The sequence below is a fragment of the Coregonus lavaretus genome (assembly GCF_964263955.1).
Source record: "Coregonus lavaretus genome assembly, chromosome: 20".
Classification (NCBI taxonomy): Eukaryota; Metazoa; Chordata; class Actinopteri; order Salmoniformes; family Salmonidae; genus Coregonus; species Coregonus lavaretus.
The window spans coordinates 5724962-5748755 of record NC_140007.1 but is presented as its reverse complement, the minus strand read 5'-3'; the positions used below and the strand labels follow the sequence as shown (position 1 = coordinate 5748755).

At 43.4% G+C, this 23794-nt stretch overlaps 1 protein-coding gene across 1 annotated transcript in view; it reads right to left on the bottom strand.

Annotated features, from left to right (window-relative positions):
* The window catches only part of grip2b (glutamate receptor interacting protein 2b), a gene marked incomplete at both ends in the record, with an annotated part of 46109 nt that overhangs the window by 22114 nt on the left and 201 nt on the right, over window positions 1-23794 (bottom strand). Inside the window, 8 exons of the mRNA XM_084184937.1 lie at window positions 3345-3514; window positions 3645-3792; window positions 6214-6359; window positions 10559-10634; window positions 10743-10829; window positions 13090-13235; window positions 15288-15423; window positions 17057-17137. Of these exons, the coding sequence (XP_084041063.1) occupies window positions 3345-3514; window positions 3645-3792; window positions 6214-6359; window positions 10559-10634; window positions 10743-10829; window positions 13090-13235; window positions 15288-15423; window positions 17057-17137 (990 nt within the window). The remainder of the gene's footprint in view (window positions 1-3344; window positions 3515-3644; window positions 3793-6213; window positions 6360-10558; window positions 10635-10742; window positions 10830-13089; window positions 13236-15287; window positions 15424-17056; window positions 17138-23794) is intronic.

Here is a 23794-nt window from a genome sequence, read left to right as displayed (position 1 = left end):
CCTTACATATAATTGTATGTGTGGGCTACAGAGATGAGGTAGTCATTCAAAAAATCATATCAAACACTATTACTGCACACAGTGAGTCCATGCAACTTATTATGTGACTTGTTAAGCAAATGTTTACTCCTGAACTTATTTATTCTTGCCATAACAAAGGGGTTGAATACTTGTTGACTCAAGACATTTCAGCTTTTCATTTTCAATTAATTTGTAAAATATTCTAAAAACATATTTCCATTTTGACATTATGGGGTATTGTGTGTAGGCCAGTGACACGGAATCTCAATTTAATTTATTAAAAATTCAGGCTGTAACACAACAAAATGTGGAAAAAGTCTAGGGGTGTGCATACTTTCTGAAGGCACAGTATGTAACCCAGCAGACAAAATCCAGATAAACTGGGTTTTCAGCATATTCACACCCCTACATGGTGACCTTTGTTAACGGCTGCTGCTATAAAGGGACTGCAGAGGGTTAGCTGCCTCCTCCTATGTTCTGTGAATCACGCTGCGTGTGGAGAGTGCTGGGGGCTACAAGCCCTGTGCCCTGGGGTAGGCCACCGGCCTCTTATGCATAGCGACAAGCTACGCACCCACAAACACACACACACACCTCTCTGAGATGGTATTCATGCCGTGTTTTTTTCCCAGGCTTCTATCTGGGTCAACGGTTGGAGGTGGTTTCTTAGCATGTGAAGCTGGGTGGGATCACGGAAGCCGATGTTTGGTAGAACTATACTGTGGCTTAGTCTTAACTACAGCGGCTGCCTTATCTGTGGTGGGCGTCTTAGCTTAAGTGTACGGTTCTTATGGTTGTTTCGTCAAATAAATATTGTGTCATTAGCGAGACACCCACTACCTAATGGAGTTGGACTGTATCACTAACTAATGCATGTACTCAAGATAATGAAAACAAATCAGGAAGTGTTTGACTGACTTTTGATTTGTGCCTATAAAATGTATTTTTTTATGTCCTTCAAAGTTGGATTTGATATAGATTCATTATTGAAATGACATGCAACAACATAATATTTTAATGATACATACGCTTTGTTTGAAATTCACTGCTCGACTGAGGGACCTTACATATAATTGTATGTGTGGGCTACAGAGATGAGGTAGTCATTCAAAAAATCATATTAAACACTATTATTGCACACAGAGTGAGTCCATGCTACTTTGGGTATTATAAGTGATCATAAAATGCAATTTGTCTAATCCTCACGGGGGATTTAATAAGACTGATATGGTAAGCAAAAAATGTGCTGTTTCTCTTCCCCAGTAAAGATAGGAAATAGAGTTCTTAAAGCGCTCCTCTAGGTGAGCTTAGCTATAAGCTACAGGAGAAAAAAGTTTACAGGACCACAGAGTGAGATGGATGTTTTGGAGGAGTGGGTAGAAGTTTCCCCTAACTAATGAGCCAGGGTCAGACATCTTGTCCCCCTTCTTATGATTAGGCATAGGGGGTAGGAAAGGGTTAATGACAACTTCTACCTGAGACCAATGTGGAGGTTTGAAAAGGGCTTGGGGTTTACCTACATGCATTCATAAGACATCCTACAGTGTCCTGAATCTGTGAGACATCCATGGCTTTATACATTATATATACAAAAGTATGTGGACACCCCTTCAAATTAGTGGATTCGGCTATTTCAGCCACACCTGTTGCTGACAGGTGTATAAAATCGAGCACACCGCCATGCAATCTCCATAGACAAACTCAGTGACTTTCAACGTGGCACCGTCATAGGATGCCACCTTTCCAACAAGTCAGTTTGTCAAATTTCTGCCCTGCTAGAGCTGCCCCAGTCAACTGTAAGTGCTGTTATTGTGAAGTGGGAACGTCTAGGAGCAACAACGGCTCAGCCGCGAAGTGGTAGGCCCCACAAACTCACAGAAAGGGACCGCCAAGTGCTGAAGCGCGTAAAAATCGTCTGTCCTCGGTTGCAACACTCAGTACCGAGTTCCAAACTGCCTCTGGGAGCAACATCAGCACAAGAACTGTTCGTTGGGAGCTTCATGAAATGGGTTTCCAAGGCCGAGCAGCCGCACACAAGCCTAAGATCACCATGCGCAATGCCAAGCATTGGCTGGAGTGGTGTAAAGCGCGCCGCCATTGGATCTGGAGTGATGAATCACGCTTCACCATCTGGCAGTCTGACGGACGGACCCCTTAGTTCCAGTGAAGGAAAATCTTAACGCTACAGCATACAATGACATTCTAGACGATTCTGTGCTTGCAACTTTGTGGCAACAGTTTTGGGAAGGCCCGTTCCTGTTTCAGCATGACAATGCCCCCGTGCACAAAGCAAGGTCCATACAGAAATGGCATGTCGAGATCAGTGTGGAAGAACTTGACTGGCCTGCACAGAGACCTGACAACCCCATCGAACACCTTTGGGATGAATTGGAATGCCGACTGCGAGCCAGGCCTAATCGCCCAACATCAGTGCCCAACCTCAGTAATGCTCTTGTGGCTGAAGCAAGCCCCCGCAGCAATGTTCCAACATCTAGTGGAAAGTCTTCCCAGAAGAGTGGAGGCTGTTATAGAAGCAAAGGGGGGCAAACTCCATATTAATGCCCATGATTTTGGAATAAGATGTTAGACGAGCAGGTGTCCACATACCATGTAGTTTATTTTCAGGAATGGTGGTGTCTGCATCATGTTATGGGTATGCTTGTCATCGGCAAGGGAGTTCTTTTAGGATAAAATAAATGGAATCGAGCTAAGCACAGACAAAATCCTAGAGGAAAACATGGTTCAGTCTGCTTTCCAACAGACACTGGGAGACAAAATCACCTTTCAGCAGGACAATAACCTAAAACACACAACCAAATATACACTGGAGTTGCTTACCAAGACGACATGGCCGATTGGCCTAGTTACAGTTTTGACTTAAATTGGCTTGAAAATCTATGGCAAAGACTTGAAAATGCAATGAACAACAACCAACTTGACAGAGCTTGAAAAATTAATGTGAAAATATTGTACAATCCAGGTGTGCAAAACTCTTAAGAGACTTACCCAGAAAGACTCGCTGCCAAATGTGATTCTAACATGTATTGACTGAGGGGTGTGAATACATATGTAAATTAGAACAGTGAAAACATGTTTTCACTTTGTCATTATGGGGTATTGTGTGTAGATGTGAGAAATACAATCTAATCCATTTTGAAGTCATTCTATAACAACAAAATATGGAATAAGTTAAGGGGTACTTTCTGAAGGCACTGTACGTATAAAACTACCTAAACATTACATAAACAAGATCCTGTGAGAAGGGGAGGAGCGGATGCCTTGGAGAGTGTTGGGATATGGCTCAAGTCCTGTGATAGACTGACCTGTGTCTTGGGGTCTCATGGGAAGTCTGCTCTGATTGGCTGGGAGGATCTCCAATTTGACAACGTCAGAGGTTTGGGCCAATAGCTGCGTGGCCTCCATCAGGGAACAGTGCTCAGTGCTGGTCCCATCTATAGACAGGATGAGATCACCTATATGCAATGCCCCACACCTGAGAGAGAGGGGTAAGAAAGGGACAGACAGAGAGGTATTTGAAAGGAGAAAAGCATTTCACATTTAGTCTAAAGCTACTGTAATTTCATGCAAAATACAGTATGGTATCTTTGGTAGGCTTGCCTTACCTTTCCACCACACTGGCTTGTTTTATCTTGTCGATGACGATGACCTGTTTGTTCCTGTACACAGCAGTAGCCAGGCTGACACCCAGACTGGCTGCAGGACACTTCATTATCTCCACCAGTAGGGGGCCAGAGGCCTGCTGGACTGACTCTTGAGAGACACAGACATTCACTTCATTAGGGGGGAATATCCATGGTACTGTAGCGAATTGACGAGGTCGCTTGGTGTTGGGTTAAGGTTACTACAGTACAAAGTGATGGAATCAGTGTCTGAGTACTTAGGAAATGTTGCAAATAGCAACAGTAACTCTCTCTACATTATCATCTCCACATTATTTACACATTTACTTTCTCTTCATTATCTCCTCTCTTAAAACTGAAGAGCCCATTATATTTTTTCAGAGGGCATTTGGTTTGTTAATGATGCTCTCCCACTATATTTGAAAGAAGGATATTCCCTTTCACCTCAACCCACCTCAATTAACATTCAACTACGGCAGTACAGAGGTCAATCTGTCTCAGCTGGTGACATACAAGACATCTTATCCAGTGATACAGAGAAACGACAGAGCTAGGGGCTTGCGGCGCAACAGAGAAACACTAGATTGTCTCTCAGGGAAACGTCCACTCGTCTGAGACCTTGTCTGGGACTCATGTCCAACCCTGTCCTGCCTGGGGACTGTACCAGAGGAGAGTCCCAGACTCAGGCTGACAAAACCATGGATGACTGTCACTGACTTCCAGCTGTACTGAGGGGCGTGTGCTGCTTGCCAGATGAAGGCAGTAAAATCCCCCCTGGCATGGAGTAAGACATTTTCATATTGGAGGAGAACAGACTTAAGGGCTATTTGACATTTGACCTCACCAAATGGATGCAATCTCTGTCCTCAACATTCTGTATCCTTCTGAGGGGCTCGCTCTAAAGCGAGAACGTCTGTCTGTCTGTCTCAGAGAGCACTAGTGTTAGGGCTAATTAGGGTATATGAAAGCCTAGATCTCCATTTGCTTTTTTTGCTTCATTAAGAAGACTAAAACAATTAGAAGCACCACGCAAAATGAAAGATAAAAACTTCCATACAATATAGAGTAGACTTCTATATTGGAATTATTAGAGTATATTTATACAGTGCCTTGAAAGATTATTCATCCCCCTTGGCGTTTTTCCTATTTTGTTGCATTACAACCTGTAATTTAAATGGATTTTTATTTGGATTTCATGTAATGGACATACACAGAATAGTCCAAATTGGTGAAGTGAAATGAAAAAAGTAACTTGTTTCAAAAAATAAAAATAAAAAAATAACGGAAAACTGGTGCGTGCATATGTATTCACCCCCTTTGCTATGAAGCCCCTAAATAAGATCTGGTGCAACCAATTACCTTCAGAATTACCTACATAATTAGTTAAATAAAGTCCACCTGTGTATCACATGATCTGTCACATGATCTCAGTATATATACACCTGTTCTGAAAGGCCCCAGAGTCTGCAACACCACTAAGCAAGGGGCACCACCAAGGAAGTGGCACCATGAAGACCAAGGAGCTCTCCAAACAGGTCAGGTACAAAGTTGTGGAGAAGTACAGATCAGGGTTGGGTTATAAAAAAATATCAGAAACTGTGAACATCCCACGGAGCACCATTAAATCCATTATTAAAAAATGGAAATAATATGGCACCACAACAAACCTGCCAAGATAGGGCCGCCCACAAAAACTCATGGACCAGGCAAGGAGGGCATTAATCAGAGGCAACAAAGAGACCAAAGATAACCCTGAAGGAGCTGCAAAGCTCCACAGCGGAGATTGGAGTATCTGTCCATAGGACCACTTTAAGCCATACACTCCACAGAGCTGGGCTTTACGGAAGAGTGGCCAGAAAAAAGCCATTGCTTAAAGAAGAAAATAAGCAAACCTGTTTGGTGTTCGCCAAAAGGCATGTGGGAGACTCCCCAAACATATGGAAGAAGGTACTCTGGTCAGACGAGACTAAAATTGAGCTTTCTGGCCATCAACGAAAACTCTATGTCTGGCACAAACCTCTCATCACCCTGAGGACACCATCCCCACAGTGAAGCATGGTGGTGGCAGCATCATGCTGTGGGGATGTTTTTCATCGGCAGGGACTGGGAAACTGGTCAGAATCAAAGGAATGATGGATGCCGTTAAATACAGGGAAGTGAATAGTTATGCACGCTCAAGTTTTCTGTTTTTTTGTCTTATTTCTTGTTTGTTTCACATCTTCAAAGTGGTAGTCATGTTGTGTAAATCAAATGATACAAACCCCCCAAAAATCCATTTTAATTCCAGATTGTAAGGCAACGAAATAGGAAAAATGCCAAGGAGGGTGAATACTTTCGCAAGCCACTGTAGATTGTATGCACCTGCTGTACCATTCCTACTCAGTGTTGATGTGTGTTTTGGAGCCGTGTGAATCCCTGGGTTGCGTCTTGTGCGCAGCCAACACTCTAATACATTCTTGTGGAACAAACACATTATTTACCCTCAGAGCGATGTTACCCGGCCTGCCGTATTCTCACATATTCCCCCTCCGCCAGGCGCGTGTGTGCTCACCCATGAGGGAGACATCATACTCAATCAGGAACAGGGCTTCCTGGCTACTCTGCATCAGCATAGTCAGGGCGTCAGCGTGCTTCTCTCGGTTTAAGGGCATCCCATCTATGCTCAGCACGCGGTCACCAGCCTTCAGTGTTCCCTCTCTGGTAGAGAGACGGAAAGGGGAAGGGAGAGGGGGGGGGGGGGGGGGGGGGGGCATTGAAAGGAGAGAGAGAAAGGAGAGGGAAGAGAGAGAACGTTTATGTAAAGGAGGGCAGTGAATATAGCCACTTAGTCCACACAGACACATCAGATGTTCACCATCTTTCAGTTTTCTGTCTCTAGAAAGAAAGGGGAAGGGGGTGTTTTGTCCTCTCTCCGGTAAAATAGAGATTCTATCTCTGACCTCTCAGGAAATGAACGAACATAAATAATATCAACATATTCTCTCATGGTGTACAGCATACTCACCATGTCACTGCTTGCTATACAAAAGTAATGTTGCCCTCAATATTCTGAGAAATCTTGGAACAGTGCAGTACAGTATTCAGCTAGCTAGTCCCTAGCCTTAGGATAAAGCTTGCCCTTTATACTGTGAATGTGGATTTAACATTAATGCATGACTGCATTTCCATAGGTCTGGGAGGCAATGCGTATCACTACATCTTTTGAATAGAATTTGCCATTGAAACAAATGGCAAAGGACCAAACCAGGGTCAGCAAGCTATAAAGATTGCACACAGATCCATACACTGATTGAAAACAAGGCACTCAGAGTTTCTTAAAATCGCTTACTCAGTGCCGTTTCTAGGCATAAGAAAGTCAGTCGGGGTCTCAACTTACTGTTAGTTAGGATAGTAGAATACACAATGTACAATTTTGAAATTTGGTAGTAAATCAGCAGTTTTCCTATTGGTATGTCAGTCACTGAAAGTCACTCAATTAGCCCATGTCAGCTAACATTTTATAGATTGCATGGCTGAATTACTGACCGGAAGGGCAAGGCATGTAGTGGCATTTTTAAAGCTAATTTCCTGCAGTTCTACACATTTTGCCATGACTTATGCCATGTTCATATGATATGAGTGAGAGTGACTAACAAATTCAATGGGGCCCCGACCTCCAGGGGGCCCCATTGAATTTGTTAGTCACTCTCACTCATATCATATGAACATGGCATAAGTCATGGCAAAATGTGTAGAACTGCAGGAAATTAGCTTTAAAAATGCAATTTCTTCTCTCAAACCCAAATTAAAAGATGGTGCTGCAGTGGATAACGTCTGATTTATGGGCTCCTGACCATTTTGTGTATACATAATGTCTCCGCCATCATTTCCTATGATCGAAGACGGCTTTTGGACATCAGAACAGCGATTTGGATGTAGAGTTCTACTTCAACGAGTCGGCAGCTCTGGACGTTCTGCTTATTCCGGACCAGGCCCTAATCAATGGGACTTGAAAGTGGAAGCGGTGGTGAAAAAGAGGCAGGCTAAGCGGCCTCCTAACGAGATTATGTTGGCGAACAAATAGTCCCCAATTGCTCTCTGCTCTGTTGGTGAATGTGCAGTCACTGGAGAAAAAACCGGATTAACTACATTCGAGACTATCCTATCAACAGGACCTGAAGAACTGTAATATTCTATGCTTCGAGGAGTCTTGGCTGAACAAGGACATGGATAATGTATATCTCGCGGGTTTCGCCATGTATCGTCTAGACCAGAGGGCAGCCTCGGTGAAGACTAAAGGGGGAGGGGTGTGTCTCTTTGTTAACAGCAGCTGGTGTGCGATCTCTAATATATAATGATAAGAACATCATCATGATAAGCTGCAGACCACACTATTTACTAAGATAATTTTCATCTATATTTTTCGTAGCTGTCTATTTACCACCACAAACCGATGCTGGCACTAATACCACACTCAAGGAGCTGTATAGGGCCATAAGCAAACAAGAAAATGCATATCAACAGCCGGCGCTTCTAGTGGCCGGTGATTAATGCAGGGAAACTGAAATCCGTTTCACCAAATTTTACCAGCATGTCACCTGTGCAACAAAACTCTTGATCACCTTCACTCCACACACAGAAACGCATACAAGGCTCTCCCTCACCCTCCCTTTGGAAAATCTGACCATAACTCTATCCTTCTGATTCCTGCTTACAAGCAAAAACTCAAACAGGACGTTCCAGTGATGCGCTCAATACGGAAGTGGACCGATGAAGTGGATGCTAAGCTACAGGACTGTTTCACTAACACAGACTGGAATATGTTCCGGGAGTCACCGGCTTCATACAGTAAGTGCATCGACAACGTCGTCCCCACAGTGACTGCACGTACATAACCCAACCTGAAGCCATGGATTACAGGCAACATCTGCACTGAGCTAAATGCTAGAGCTGCCTCTTTCAAAGAGCGGGACATAAGAAATCGCTTATAAGAAATCCTGCTACGACGAGCCATCAAACAGGCAAAGCGTCAATACAGGACTAATATCAAATCCTACTACGCCGGCTCTGATGCTCGTCGGATGTGGCAGGGCTTGCAAACTACTCCGGATTACAAATGGAAACCCAGCCACGAGCTGCCCAGTGACCAGACGAGCTAAATGCCTTCTATGCTCGCTTTGAGGCAAACAACACTGAACCATGCATGAGAGCACCAGCTGTTCCGGACGACTGTGTGATCTTGCTCTTCATAGCCGATGTGAGTAAGACCTTTAAACATGATTACCAGGATGCGTAATCAGAGCATGCGCTGATCAGCTGCCAAGTGTCTTCACTGACATTTTCAACCTCTCCCTGACCCAGTCTGTAATACCTACATGTTTCAAGAAGACCACCATAGTCCCTGTAACCAAGAACGCCAAGGTAACCTGTCTAAATGTCTATCGCCCCGTAGCACTCACATCTGTAGCCATGAAATGCTTTAAAAGGCTGGTCATGGCTCACATCAACACCATCATCCCAGACCCACTCCAATTCGCATACCGCCCCAACAGATGACACTATCTCTATTGCACTCAGCACTGTCCTCTCCCACCTGGATAAGAGGAACACCTATGTAAGAATGTTGTTCATTGACTATAGCTCCCTGTTCACCCACAACTGCGTGACCACGCACGACTCCAACACCATCATTAAGTTTGCTGACGACACAATGGTGGTAGGTTTGATCACCAACAACGATAAGACAGCCTATAGGGAGGAGATCAGTAACCAGGCAGTGTGGTGCCAGGACAACAACCTTCCCCTCAACGTCAGCAAGACAAAGGAGCTGATCATGGACTACAGGAAACGGCGGGCCGAGCACGCCCCCATCCAGATCGGTGGGTTTGTAGTGGAGCGGGTCGAGAGCTTCAAGTTCCTCAGTGTCCATATCACTAAGGAATTAACATGGTGAAGAAGGCACGACAATGCCTCTTCCCCCTCAGGAGGCTAAAAAGATTTGGCATGGGCCCTCAGATCCTCAAAAAGTTATACAGCTGCACCATTGAGAGCATCTTGACTGGCTGCATCACCGCTTGGTAATGCAACTGCTTGGCATCTGATCACAAGGCGCTACAGAGGGTAGTGCGTACGGCCCAGTACATCACTGGGGCCGAACTCCCTGCCATCCAGGACCTCTATATCAGGCAGTATCAGAAGAAGGCCAAAAAAATTGCACCAAGTCTGTAACCAACAGGACCATGAACAGCTTCTACCCCCAAGCCATAAGACTAAGTAGTTAACCAAATAGCTACCCAGACTATCTGCATTGATGCTCCCCTTTGCACGAATTCTTTTGACTCATCACATACACTGCTGCTACTGCTTATTATCTAACCTGTTGCCTAGTCATTTTACCCCTACCTATATGTACATATCTACCTCAATTACCTTGTACCCCTGCACATCGACTCGGTACTGGTACCCAGTGTATATAGCCAAGTTATCGTTACTCATTGGTATTTATTTATTGTGTTATTATGTTTCTATAGTTTTTCTCTCTGCATTGATGTAAGTAAGCATTTCAGTGTTAGTTTACACCTGTTGTTTATGAAGCATTTTACAAATAATATTTTATTTATTTGAAATGTGTAGAATCGCATGAAATGTGTTTTAAAACTGCAAAATGTTCTCTATGCCCCACGGAGAAATGTGTAGAATTGCAGGAAATTATCTTTAAAGCTGCAAATTTTTCTCTGCGCCACCAAGAGGGGAGCCACTAAAATGTTTTGCCCGTGAGGTGGGAGGGGCCCCCAACAAAATCTTGCTTAGGGCCCCCAAAATGCTAGAAACGTCCTTGCGCTTACTCATGTGAAATTACTCATGATGGTAAAAGCACGTGGGTACGCACACACAGTTTCATCTCTGCATGTCTTTACCTGTCAGCTGGTCCCCCGGGCCGTACGTAGGTCACTACCAGAGGACGAGACCTGTGCCAGTCTTCATGGAACCCTCCTAGAACAACAGAACACACATACACACTCCAGCTCTAGTTCAATCTTTCATCCTTTCCCACCCTTTAATATACACACTGTACATTCTAACAGACTTGATGATGCCCACCTCGCATGACGAATCCAAAGCTGTTGCCCTCCTTGTATAGGCACACCTCTATGGTCTTAGCTATGACACCTGAGGGAGTGTTCTGGACTGAAAACAGAGAGGGAGAGAGAGAGTAGTTCAGAGTTTAAACAATGAGAGAAGCAGACCAACACCATCTTGCCAACCAACATCTCAGGACACAAACCCAATCACCATTGCAAAAAGACAGTGACATGGAGGTTTTACCCACCTTTAAAATAATGGAACATTGTAAGATAGTGTTAACTGCAACCCATTCACTGCCAGAGGTACAACCCATTGCTGGGTAGCTGTTTTAGTGGTTGAATCCTTATGTCACGACTGGATCATCCGGTGGAGGCTGGTGAAGGGAGGACGGCTCATGGCTGGAATGGAATCAATTGAAATGTATCGAAGACATCAAACACATTCCACGTTTCATTTCGGCCATTATAATGAGCCCGTCCTCCAATTGAAATTGACACCAGCCTCCAATGGGATCATCAATTGTTTGTTTGCTTGTTAGGTCACAGTCCAGAAATAGATGAGCAAGTATGTACCGGAATAATGTCCAATTGTAAGAACACAGAGAGAATTGGAGGCTTTTCAGCCAAGAACAAAAGCAAGATATGTTGACCTGATCTGCAATTTCATATACAGTGGGGGAAAAAAGTATTTAGTCAGCCACCAATTGTACAAGTTCTCCCACTTAAAAAGATGAGAGAGGCCTGTTATTTTCATCATAGATACACGTCAACTATGACAGACAAAATGAGGGAAAAAAATCCAGAAAATCACATTGTAGGATTTTAAAATGAATTTATTTACAAATTATGGTGGAAAATAAGTATTTTGTCAATAACAAAAGTTTCTCAATACTTTGTTATATACCCTTTGTTGGTAATGACACAGGTCAAACGTTTTCTGTAAGTCTTCACAAGGTTTTCACACACTGTTGCTGGTATTTTGGCCCATTCCTCCATGCAGATCTCCTCTAGAGCAGTGATGTTTTGGGGCTGTCGCTGGGCAACACGGACTTTCAACTCCCTCCAAAGATTTTCTATGGGGTTGAGATCTGGAGACTGGCTAGGCCACTCCAGGACCTTGAAATGCTTCTTACGAAGCCACTCCTTCGTTGTCCGGGCGGTGTGTTTGGGATCATCGTCACGCTGAAAGACCCAGCCACGTTTCATCTTCAATGCCCTTGCTGATGGAAGGAGGTTTTCACTCAAAATATCATGATACATGGCCCCATTCATTCTTTCCTTTACACAGGTCAGTCGTCCTGGTCCCTTTGCAGAAAAACAGCCCCAAAGCATGATGTTTCCACCCCCATGCTTCACAGTAGGTATGGTGTTCTTTGGATGCAACTCAGCATTCTTTGTCCTCCAAACACGACAAGTTGAGTTTTTACCAAAAAGTTATATTTTGGTTTCATCTAACCATATGACATTCTCCCAATCCTCTTCTGGATCATCCAAATGCACTCTAGCAAACTTCAGACGGGCCTGGACATGTACTGGCTTAAGCAGGGGGACACGTCTGGCACTGCAGGATTTGAGTCCCTGGCGGCGTAGTGTGTTACTGATGGTAGGCTTTGTTACTTTGGTCCCAGCTCTCTGCAGGTCATTCACTAGGTCCCCCCGTGTGGTTCTGGGATTTTTGCTCACCGTTCTTGTGATCATTTTGACCCCACGGGGTGAGATCTTGCGTGGAGCCCCAGATCGAGGGAGATTATCAGTGGTCTTATATGTCTTCCATTTCCTAATAATTGCTCCCACAGTTGATTTCTTCAAACCAAGCTGCTTACCTATTGCAGATTCAGTCTTCCCAGCCTGGTGCAGGTCTACAATTTTGTTTCTGGTGTCCTTTGACAGCTCTTTGGTCTTGGCCATAGTGGAGTTTGGAGTGTGACTGTTTGAGGTTGTGGAGAGCTGTCTTTTATACTGATAACAAGTTCAAACAGGTGCCATTAATACAGGTAACGAGTGGAGGACAGAGGAGCCTCTTAAAGAAGAAGTTACAGGTCTGTGAGAGCCAGGAATCTTGCTTGTTTGTATGTGACCAAATACTTATTTTCCACCATAATTTGCAAATAAATTCATAAAAAATCCTACAATGTGATTTTCTGGAAAAAAAAATCTCAATTTGTCTGTCATAGTTGACGTGTACCTATGATGAAAATTACAGGCCTCTCTCATCTTTTTAAGTGGGAGAACTTGCACAATTGGTGGCTGACTAAATACTTTTTTCCCCCACTGTATGTCATTTGAAATGCAAAGATATGGACATAACAGAACTACTAACAACAGCCCAGAGGCAGGTCTATACACACTAGAAGTGCTCGAACCAAATGGAGGTAGTTCGAACTCCACTTCCAGCACCACACGCTCCCCTATGTTCTTCAGCAGGCTGATGATCTCATCGTGGCGGAGCTTGGACAGGTTGATGCCGTTCACTGACTTGATGTGGTCTCCCACATTCAGCTGGTCACTCCTGTGCAAGATAAGATAAGAGGCACTCAGATCGATTTACAATTGAAAATGTTGGTTGATGTGTAGGGAAAGGCGTTTTTCCTGACCATGTCACTTAGCCAAGAATAACTCTGGCTTGGGTCACTTGCTTAGGAAAAATTCCTAACTCCACTAATGATACTCTCAAAACAACATCCCATCTCCTGATTCATGGCTTGAGAACATTGTCGTGTATTTTCATCTCTGCCCTGTCATGAACACTGTTTGGCATCTTTGTAACAGATTGTCTAATTGTAACACAAGCTATGTGTACAGTGCATTTGGAAAGTATTCAGACCCCTTGACTTTTTCCACACGTTACAGCCTTATTCTAAAAATTATTACATCGTTTTTTTCCCTCATAAATCTACACACAATACCCCACAATGACAAAGCAAAAACAGGTTTTTAGAACGTAGAATTTGTAATACATTAGCAAAAAAATTCTAAAAACTGTTTTTGCTTTGTCATTATGGGGTATTGTGTGTAGATTTATGAGGGGAAAAAACTATGTAATCCATTTTAGAATAAGGCTGTAACGTAACAAAATGTGGAAAAAGTCAAGGGGTCTGAATACTTGCCAAATGCACTGTATTAATGTAAATCTATGCTATGGCGATTGACGATAAGAAAAGGTGCTAAGAAGTAGTGCTAAAAACGCAAATTTTTCAGACAGACATGTGCGTCTCATGTGACATTGTGAGTCAACATTTAGATGCCAATTAAATAGATGTACTGCTCTGCTACACCTCTGGGCTACTGCCAATCGCTACAGTGACGCAGGACACACATATCAGCATCAGCCTACCAAACACGCTCATACGCTCTCATCTCAACATAGATATACACTGAGGGTAAAAAACATTAGGAACCTTCCTAATATTGAGTCGGGGAATGGACTCTACAAGGTGTCGAAAGCGTTTCACAGGGACTCCAATGCTTCCCACAGTTGTGTCAAGTTGGCTGGATGTCCTTTGGGTGGTGGACCATTCTTGATACACACGGGAAACTGATGAGCGTGAAAAACCCAGCATTGTTGCCGTTCTTGATACAGTACACTCAAACCGGTGTGCCTGGCACCTACTACCATACCCTGTTCAACGGCACTTAAATATTTTGTCTTGCCCATTCACCCTCTGAATGGCACACATACACAATCCATGTCTCAATTGTCTCAAGGCTTGAAAATCCTTCTTTAACCTGTCTCCTCCCCTTCATCTACACTGATTGAAGTGGATTTAACAAGTGACATCAATAAGGGATCATAGCTTTCACTTGGATTCACCTGGTCAGTTTATGTAATGGAAAGAGCATACAGTCAGGGTATACTGTGTACGAGACCAACCGACCAGCAAACAGGCCAGTGGTGTAATGGTTATAATGGTAGTGAGATAAGCTGGTAAGCAATATCATGATTGTCATGTCTAGTCGTTTGATCACATTCTACACTGAGACACTTCCGTGGTGACAGAAAGAATGTTATTTTCCAAGTATTTAATGTGTGTGTGTGTCATTAGAGGCACATGATGCTTAGTCACTGAAGCGTGAGTGCTTTCCATTGCGTTTTGCTCTCGTGGCTGAACAAATGAAATTAATTGGATGTTAATTAGACAATCTGTAATGAAATAACATCGCTCCACACTCCAAAATAGAAACATGACATCCTTATGAATACCAAGAGAATTGGGAGGCAATTAAATAAAGCAGGTCGTCGCTTAAAATCTTCTCTACATGAACTTAATGTACAAATGAATTCGCTGTAGTTTCATTTCATTTAGTTTGTGTGATTCGTGAGTCGGTGGGAACATCCATATTTATCTTGTTTATTAACATAGGAGACTCTCTCATACACTGTGTCCTGGTGTAATATCACTTCCAGGCTCAACATCACCCAGTAAAGAGCTGATCTACTGCAGCGTCTATAATACCTAGGTTAGGGCGAGATGGTGTATTACAGACGACATGTGGGTAACACAGGCAGACAGCTCACTGCAGTTACCATGTTACAGATGTGTCATCCTAGTCGAGATCTCACCTGGCAGCTAGCCCACCTGGCCGCAGGTTTGACACTCTGGGCTTGCCGTCCTTATCGGACCCCCCGGAGATGGTGAGGCCCAGGCTGCTGCCCTCCCTTTTTATCAGGTCCACCGTGGTCACACCCCGGTAGTCCTCTACAGACACACAGAAACAGACAGGAGGAACAGTGGATGGACTGAGTCACAGAGTCAGCATCCATCTGGGACACTGAGCCTGTTTCTCTGAGCTGCTACAAACACGGCTTGATTATCTCTGCCTCTATCATGCTGCTCTCTCTCTCATTCTGACTCGCTCTCTTTCGCATCTTTCCACCTCTGTCTCTTTCCCTCTCTCTCGCTCCTCTTTGATGATTGATGTCATGGATGGGGTCAGCTCCATATTAACTCAGTACATTCAACATAATGGGAATTCAGTGGATGAATTGAAAATGTAAATCTTGACAGAAAAGGGCAATTTTCCAGATTCATAAATTATATATTTATTCATTTCCTGGACAGAACTGAGTTCAAATTGGGGTTGACCCTAACTGACGGATAGCTAGCCGTAGTGTCTTCAGACGTTGTAGGTTACACTACATGAAGAAAAGTATGTAGACACCTGCTCGTCGAACATCTCATTCCAAAATCTTGGCCATTAATATGGAGTTGGTCCCCCCTTTGCTGCTATAACAGCCTCCACTCTTCTGCGAAGGCTTTCCACTAGATGTTGGAACATTGCTGCATGGGCTTGCTTCCATTCAGCCACAAGAGCATTAGTGAGGTCGGGCGCTGATGTTGGGCGATTCGGCCTGGCTCGCAGTCGGCGTTCCAATTCATCCCAAAGGTGTTCAATGGGGTTGAGGTCAAGGCTCTGTGCAGGCCAGTCAAGTTTTTCCACACAGATCTCGACAAACCATTTCTGTATGGACCTCGCTTTGTGAACGTATGCTGTAGCGTTAAGATTTCCCTTCACTGGAACTAAGGGGCCTAGCCCGAACCATGAAAAACAGCCCCAGACTATTATTCCTCCTCCACCAAACTTTACAGTTGGCACTATGCATTGGGGCAGGTAGCGTTCTGCTGGCATCCGCCAAACCCAGATTTGTCCATCGGACTGCCAGATGGTGAAGCGTGATTCATCGCTCCAGAGAACGCGTTTCCACTGTTCCAGAGTCCAATGGCAGCGAACTTTACACCACTCCAGCCGACGTTTGGCATTGCGCATGGTGATCTTAGGCTTGTGTGCGGCTGCTCGGCCATGGAAACCCATTTCATGAAGCTCCCGATTAACAGTTCTTGTGCTGACGCTGCTACTGCCAATGTTTGTCTATGGAGATTGCATGGCGGTGTGCTCGATTGTATACACCTATCAGCAACGGGTGTGGCTGAAATGGGCGAATCCACTAATTTGAAGGGGTGTCCACATACTTTTGTATATATAGTGTATGGGATTGGTTCCATTCTGTCTGGCTGCGGACACATTGTGCTGTGCTGTTAAATGCTACATGAAGTCTACGTAGGGAGAGGACTCCTTTAGTCTCCAATGACAGGTATGCTACATAGGCATTTTCTCCACCTTATCTAAGCACTACAGTACCACATCTATCAACCAACGCAGCGCAGACATGATGGAACATGTGCAATCAAACAATCCCAGTGAAAAGCATGACTCTTGTGGATATCTTTCCATCTTGGAGAAAGGCTGAAGATATTGGACATGGTACCACAGAGAAGATGCCGTAGAATGTAGAATGACTGAAAGTCACAGTAAGGTGTAATCACACTGTACCTGCAATACTGCGTCTCCTGGAGGTAAGGGAATGGTCGGTCCCTCCAGAGTCCTTGCTGCCCTTAGAGTAGGGCCCGTCATCTGGAATAATGAAAGGGACATTTGGTGAATAATCTGGATGTTTGGAGAACTACTACGGTATGTGAGGAACGTGTGCATGCTGTTCCTGAGAGGAGAGGGAGAAGGGGAAATCTGACACCATCACATCCCCTGTCCACACTCTGACAGCTGCCTGGGCCTCGTTTAACCCTTTGATCCCCATTAGAGGGAGAGTGGACATTAGAGAGAGGTACAACAGGAAGGAACTCCTCCAACAGGCACTTAGCTAACTAACTCAAAGAACACTGGCGGGTCAATCTCAGTGACCCGGAAGGTCACGCTGCTGTTTCCACGGTAACAGCAGGAGGGGTAAAGAGATCAAGACAGCTAGTTTTAGTGTGAGTAGTACGAAACTGTCCGAATAGGCGCTGATCTGAAGATAATGTTGCCTTGTTCACCCTAACAGTTAAGATTTAGATTTGGAGCTGATCGTGCGATCTGTGTCCACAGGCTTCTTCTACCCTCAGTGAAATACGATGTATACGTTAGAGCTGGGAAATGCTCTTGAGGGAACATGCTGTGGTTAAAGGACTATTCAGGCATGTGGAGAATACAACCATTTTCAGTCAATTACAACAGCCGCTACAGAAGAAACCAGGAAATGTTCTCTGTTCCTCTGGGATCCTCTTTATACAGTGGGAGCCATTTCTGACACAGCACGGGGCCCGGGGCCCAGATTAGCAGTGACCCTGCCCTGCCTGGCCATTTGAATCTGGACACAGCATGGGCATGTCAGCATTTGTGATGACAAATCTGACGCTGCACTTCCTTAATCCTGTCCACCGAGGATTAACTTTTCAACCAAGTGATTTAAACATCATATTACATACACACTTAAGGAAAAGCTAAACCAAAGACATGTTTAGACCTTGTTTGATGTGAGGAGAGCTAGGGCCTATGAGAGGTCCATATATTTCAGCTGCTGCACTGAGAGGTGGATTTCATACACTATATGCTAAAGAAATTCAACAAAAGCACTATTCTTACTATTGATTAAACGCAGCTCAGCTTTTCCACTCACTTGCTGAGCTATACAGTACAATGTTACATGTAACACTATTAGTGATGAAAAACAAAATGCTAATTTAGCCTAGTGATTTCATTAGCTTTAGGCAGGATTGTCATGATGACGTGTGTAGGTGATATTGCTGTTCTGCACTCAATTAACCCTTCATCCACTTTAGTATCGCAACTAATCATCCCTCATGCATAATATCACATAACCCATAACTAAATTCACATCATCAATATTCAAATGGAGCCAGCCTTTGGTCAATTTTCATTCTTGTCATGCACAGGACTAATTTGCCCAAAGAGAAAATAACATGGGGTGTATCTCAATAGTGTAAAAATAGCTTAGTCACCTTTTCTTTCATCTGCACAGATGTAAAGTAACTGTTGAAAACAGTTAGCTGGTACTGGTACTCTAGGTATCAATCATTGTCTTTCACCTTTCCTACATTTTCAGATCAGTGCATTTGAAGGAAAGAGACAAGGAGAAGGGATGTCTCCATATCATAGAATCATGGAGGTTGATTAGCCACATCTTAACTGTGGAAATGCAGAAATAATATAGAAATCAAACATAATGAGAGTTGACAAAAACGAAAATGTAAAGCATGCAGGAATATGCATACTATGATAATGTACAACCTTTTATTCACTTCCTTGCACAAATATGCTGTTCAACAGCCTTAGGGCATAAGTGCACGACATACACGCACGCACATACACACAGTGTGAAACATCAAAGACAAACTGGGACAGGCAGCAGCGTGCGCGGTCCCATAGCTTCATGAGGGCCCTGACAGTCCAAGCAGCCATTATTGCGGTCAAAAGGCAACGTTTGCTCTGGGTTACAAAGACCCCATACGCTCCACGTGACTGAACGCCACTATACCATACATTCAGCCTCTCCGGCACCCAACCATCCTGCACCAGTTAAGAAACACCATTAGTGATCCTGACGGGCCAATCATAGGCCAAATACATTACTTCTTTAATTGGCTTAATCAATTCAGCAGCCAAAACAAAAAGGCCCCCCTGACCTGAACAACAACAACTGGTTATGGCACGGCACGAACCTCCTGGTAGGAGCATGTTGTCTTGGCAGAGGGAATAATCATCTACTGTGGTCGCTCAAGGATGAAGTGCGGAACTGCAAAAACCATGAACTGGAGATCTGTAAACAGGACAGTTCTTACAACATTACTTAAAGTGGTGTGCAAAGTAATGTGCCAGAAAACTATAGTCACCCCCATTAAATTCTGGCGAGTCAATTAACGTTGCCCTAATCTAATTCAGGGCACCGTATGCTATCCCCCTTAGAACCAATCAGAATGTAGGTTAAATGTGGGGGCCTCTCTGACAATAGCTATGAAATCACAATGCTATTTTAAGAGGTAAAACATTATATATAAACTGGGCTCCACTAAACCCAGTTTGCGTTGCCATATCTGCTCCAATTTCAGACTGCAGCCTTGTATTCAGTACTGTCCGGCCCTAATTAAATGGCATTAGGTCTACTGTCTGTGCCTTATTAGTGAATTAATAGATATACTGTGAGTAAAATGGTGCTTGACAAAGCTGTCTTTCAAAAAGTGTCATTCAACGAATCTGAATTAATCTGAATGTGTACAAATGTAGGGGAAAAGCGTAACAGTGGGATGTGCTTTACCACCATGCTGAAGCCATTGAACCACAGGAACTAAATACTGTTACAGGTGCTATTGACAGTCCTAAACCCCTTCCTACTGCAATACTAGGGTGTAGCACTACAAACCATATGACATACAGTGCACACTAGATAGCCTATGACGGCTGTGATATTCATTCATTCATCATCACAGTCATTGAGTGTCAGGCAGACTTACCGATGCTGCTGTTCTTTGCCTCTCTCCTCAGACCACACAGCATGGCTGCAGTCCTGTCAAAACATCCGACCTGAGAGGAAAGTAGCCGTTCTGTTGTAGTGGCCAGCAGACCCAGCGAGGTGCCCCTGGGAATACGGTGTCTGTCCTCAGTGACCCAGTCTCACACGCTAACAACAAGCAGGACAAAAAGCAACTTTCTTCATATCTCTGTTCTCCTTGAAGCATATCTTGACTTCACTTATTGCAGATTTCATGGAAATTCCTGATCCATAGATGTCTATTTCTTTGTCTTTTAAATGTTTGAACGTCCTATTCCATAGGATTAATCATACCCCTCGTCCACGCTCACAAACCAGCTCTCACACACAGCAACCATCACACACACAGCCTCAGTGAGTGTGTCGGAGAAGGTCTCTCTCTCCCTCCCTCTCTCTGCCAGAGGAGTGTGATGAAGCAGTCAAACACCCTCCCCACACACAACACGGTCACACCCCCTGCACACACGACACACACACACTTTCTTTCTCTCACACGCGCACACTCGGTGCACACACACTCCCTACAGGCAAGCACACAGTTAACGCTACCCCCACATCCATTGTCACTTTGAGCTCATACAAGAGCAGCCATAAGCAGTTACACATTTTCCACACTAGTCGACACATAAGCAGTGGCCATCTTACTGTGCCCAACTTAGTTATCCTACCCACACACACACACACACACACACACACACTGGCTAACTAATGCCTGCAGCTTTTCCCCTCATATGCCTTAAATTCCACCTCCCATTCCAAAGGCTTATCACAATGACTATTATCTGCTTATACAAGGGCATCCCCAGTGGTGGAAAAAGTACTCAATTGTCATACTTAATTAAAAGTAAAGATACCTTAATTGAAAATTACGCAAGTAAAAGTCACCCAGTAAAATACTACTTGAGTAAAAGTCTAAAAGGTATCTGGTTTTAAATGTACTTAAGTACAGCGGTGGAAAAAGTACTAAATTGTCATATTTGAATAAAAGTAAATGCTATACATCAAATTCCTTATATTAAGCAAACAATTTCCTTTTTTGTTCATTTTTTCCCCCTGGAGAGACACGGGAACACTCCAACAATCAGACAATTTACAAACACAGTATGTGTGTTTAGTGAGTCCGCCAGATCAGAGGCAGTAGGGGTGACAACACGTTATATTGATAGGTGCATGAATTGGACCATAATTCTGTCATGCCTGAGTATTCGAAATCTAACAAGTACTTTTTGGTGTCAGGGAAAATGTACGGGAGTATAAAGTCCATATTTTCTTTAGGAAGGTAGTGAGGTAAAAGTAAAGTTGTCAAAAATATTAATAGTAAAGTACAGATACCCAAAAGAATGACTTAAGTAGTACTTTAAAGTATTTTACTTAAGTACTTTACACCACTGAGCATCCCTACCAATAAATGTACATGCATGCCGCTATAAAGCCAAAATATACTTATTTGCTCTGAACTTCTGACCAGAGAACTCTGTCCTTTATATGAGACAATGGCTGCAATGGATATAAATCAAACCAACGATATGATTTCTCGCTTTCAATCTGTGGAGTGTTGAACATCTGCTGTTTCTTTCTCTGGGTGAGAGGGCTCTTTCCCCAACTGCCACCGCCTGTCTTCTACCCAGACACACACATACAGAGGAGTTAACGCGGCCGCTGACTGACTGAGAGACACACCTGTCTGTCCATTTGTCACACTCACATACTCCACCCCCCTCCCTCCATTCTTTCCCCCTATAAGGCATGAAAATCTGTCATAGTCAGGTCTGAGAGTAGGGAAATGGCGTCAAAGGACACACAAAAGCACTAAACAAGATCTTAGAAAACAGACAAAAATATGAACTAGAGTCCACACAACAGCTTCAAAGTCCACACAGATGTGAGGATGAGCTCAAGTACAACTTGACAAGCTAGTCAATTATTTATGTGCAGTACAAATACATTCTTGATCCCAAGAATGTATAGATTTATTGAGTCTGATGCATTTCCTTGACCAGAGACACATCAAACAATTACAAACAAACAAAGTGTTCTCTCCACTGTAGAAGAAGTTCTCGCCATTGTAGCATGTCTCCTCATTAGTCGGCTCTTTCCAGTGGACCAAATACTCTTTGGCATAGATAATTTCCTCAGAGAGTTTCGTCCTTAATACCCCATTTACTCTGGTGTTTCAGAGTGAAACAAATTAATTTCTTACAGAATAAAGAGGAACAGGAGACGCAGAGCTGTTTGTTGGTCTTCTAAAAACCCAGGGAAACAGAACACACTACGCAACACAACTAGGGTAATTATGTATAGTAGTAGAAGCACCCCCACTCAGTGTAGTTCTGTGAAGTAGAATAAATGCTGTGTTTAGACCAGAGAATCAATTACACATAGCTTTTATCCAAAGCGACTTACAGTCATCCGTGCATACATTTTTACGTATGGGTGGTCCCGGGAATCGAACCCACTACCCTGGCGTTACAAGCGCCATGCTCTACCAATTGAGCTAGAAAGCAATATGCAATCGATTCTAGATTCAACAGATCCTTGGCTGTTTAAATGTGTATAAAACAGTGCTATTGCCTTACACTACCAATTAGTAATATATTACAATGCTCATTTAGAACTAAGTTAAATAAGATATTACATTTTCACTTACCTCTAAAATAATAAGCTCTCACATACATTGAAAGTACAGTAAAAGCTATACTATGAGCTATTCTCCAGCCAAAGGTAGCTGGGTACATTTTCTAACATGCAACTGATCACATTGCCATCTTATGGCTATAAGCTTTAGTTACTAATAAATCTACCAAATGAATGCAGTAGGGATGACAGACACTTGAGTCAACACACCGATCACGGAATTACTTAGGCTACAAGACAGACCCAGATGTGGTGAACATGACTCAGTCATAATTCAGAGATATGATCACACAATCATAATACAATGTTCACCTGCAAGGTAGCTCAAACATCAACCAAAGGTAAAATATGGCTCCATTAAATGACTCATCCCACGTTTAAGCTAAGTTATCCTATTGATTTTGACAAAACAAAATAGACATGAGAAGATAAATTCTAGATATTGTTCTAGGTATAGTCCTAGGTACTGTTTCTTGTTATTTTAAATTGTCTATGACAAACACGGGAAAACTAATAAATAATTGTTCACTGAAAAAAATAAAGAATAAAAAATAAAGAATGCAAATCCCTTATTAAAAAAAAAGCAACTGATAGGTTATTATTGTGTTATTGCCACCTGGATCATATTGGGGGCACTTCAGCTCTCACACTTGGCCCATTGTTACATTTGAAAAGGATAATCTCTTTCATTATTGCATATACTGGTATACCTTAGGCTTATACAATCCTTCCAAAACATCCCATGGGATATACCTTGACTAATGTACAATAGCAACCTGTGTGCCAGGCTGATACAACTGCTGCACCCTCTCAGGAGACTGTATCTCAGGCTGGAGCATTTACATTTACATTTACATTTGAGTCATTTAGCAGACGCTCTTATCCAGAGCGACTTACAGGAGCAATTAGGGTTAAGTGCCTTGCTCAAGGGCACATCGACAGATTTTTCACCTTGTCGGCTCGGGGATTAGAACCAGCGACCTTTCGGTTACTGGCACAACGCTCTTACCCACTAAGCCACCTGGAGCATGTAGCTGCAGATACAACAGCAGTATAAAAACCCCAATTAACTACGGTCAGTTTGGCTTTTATAA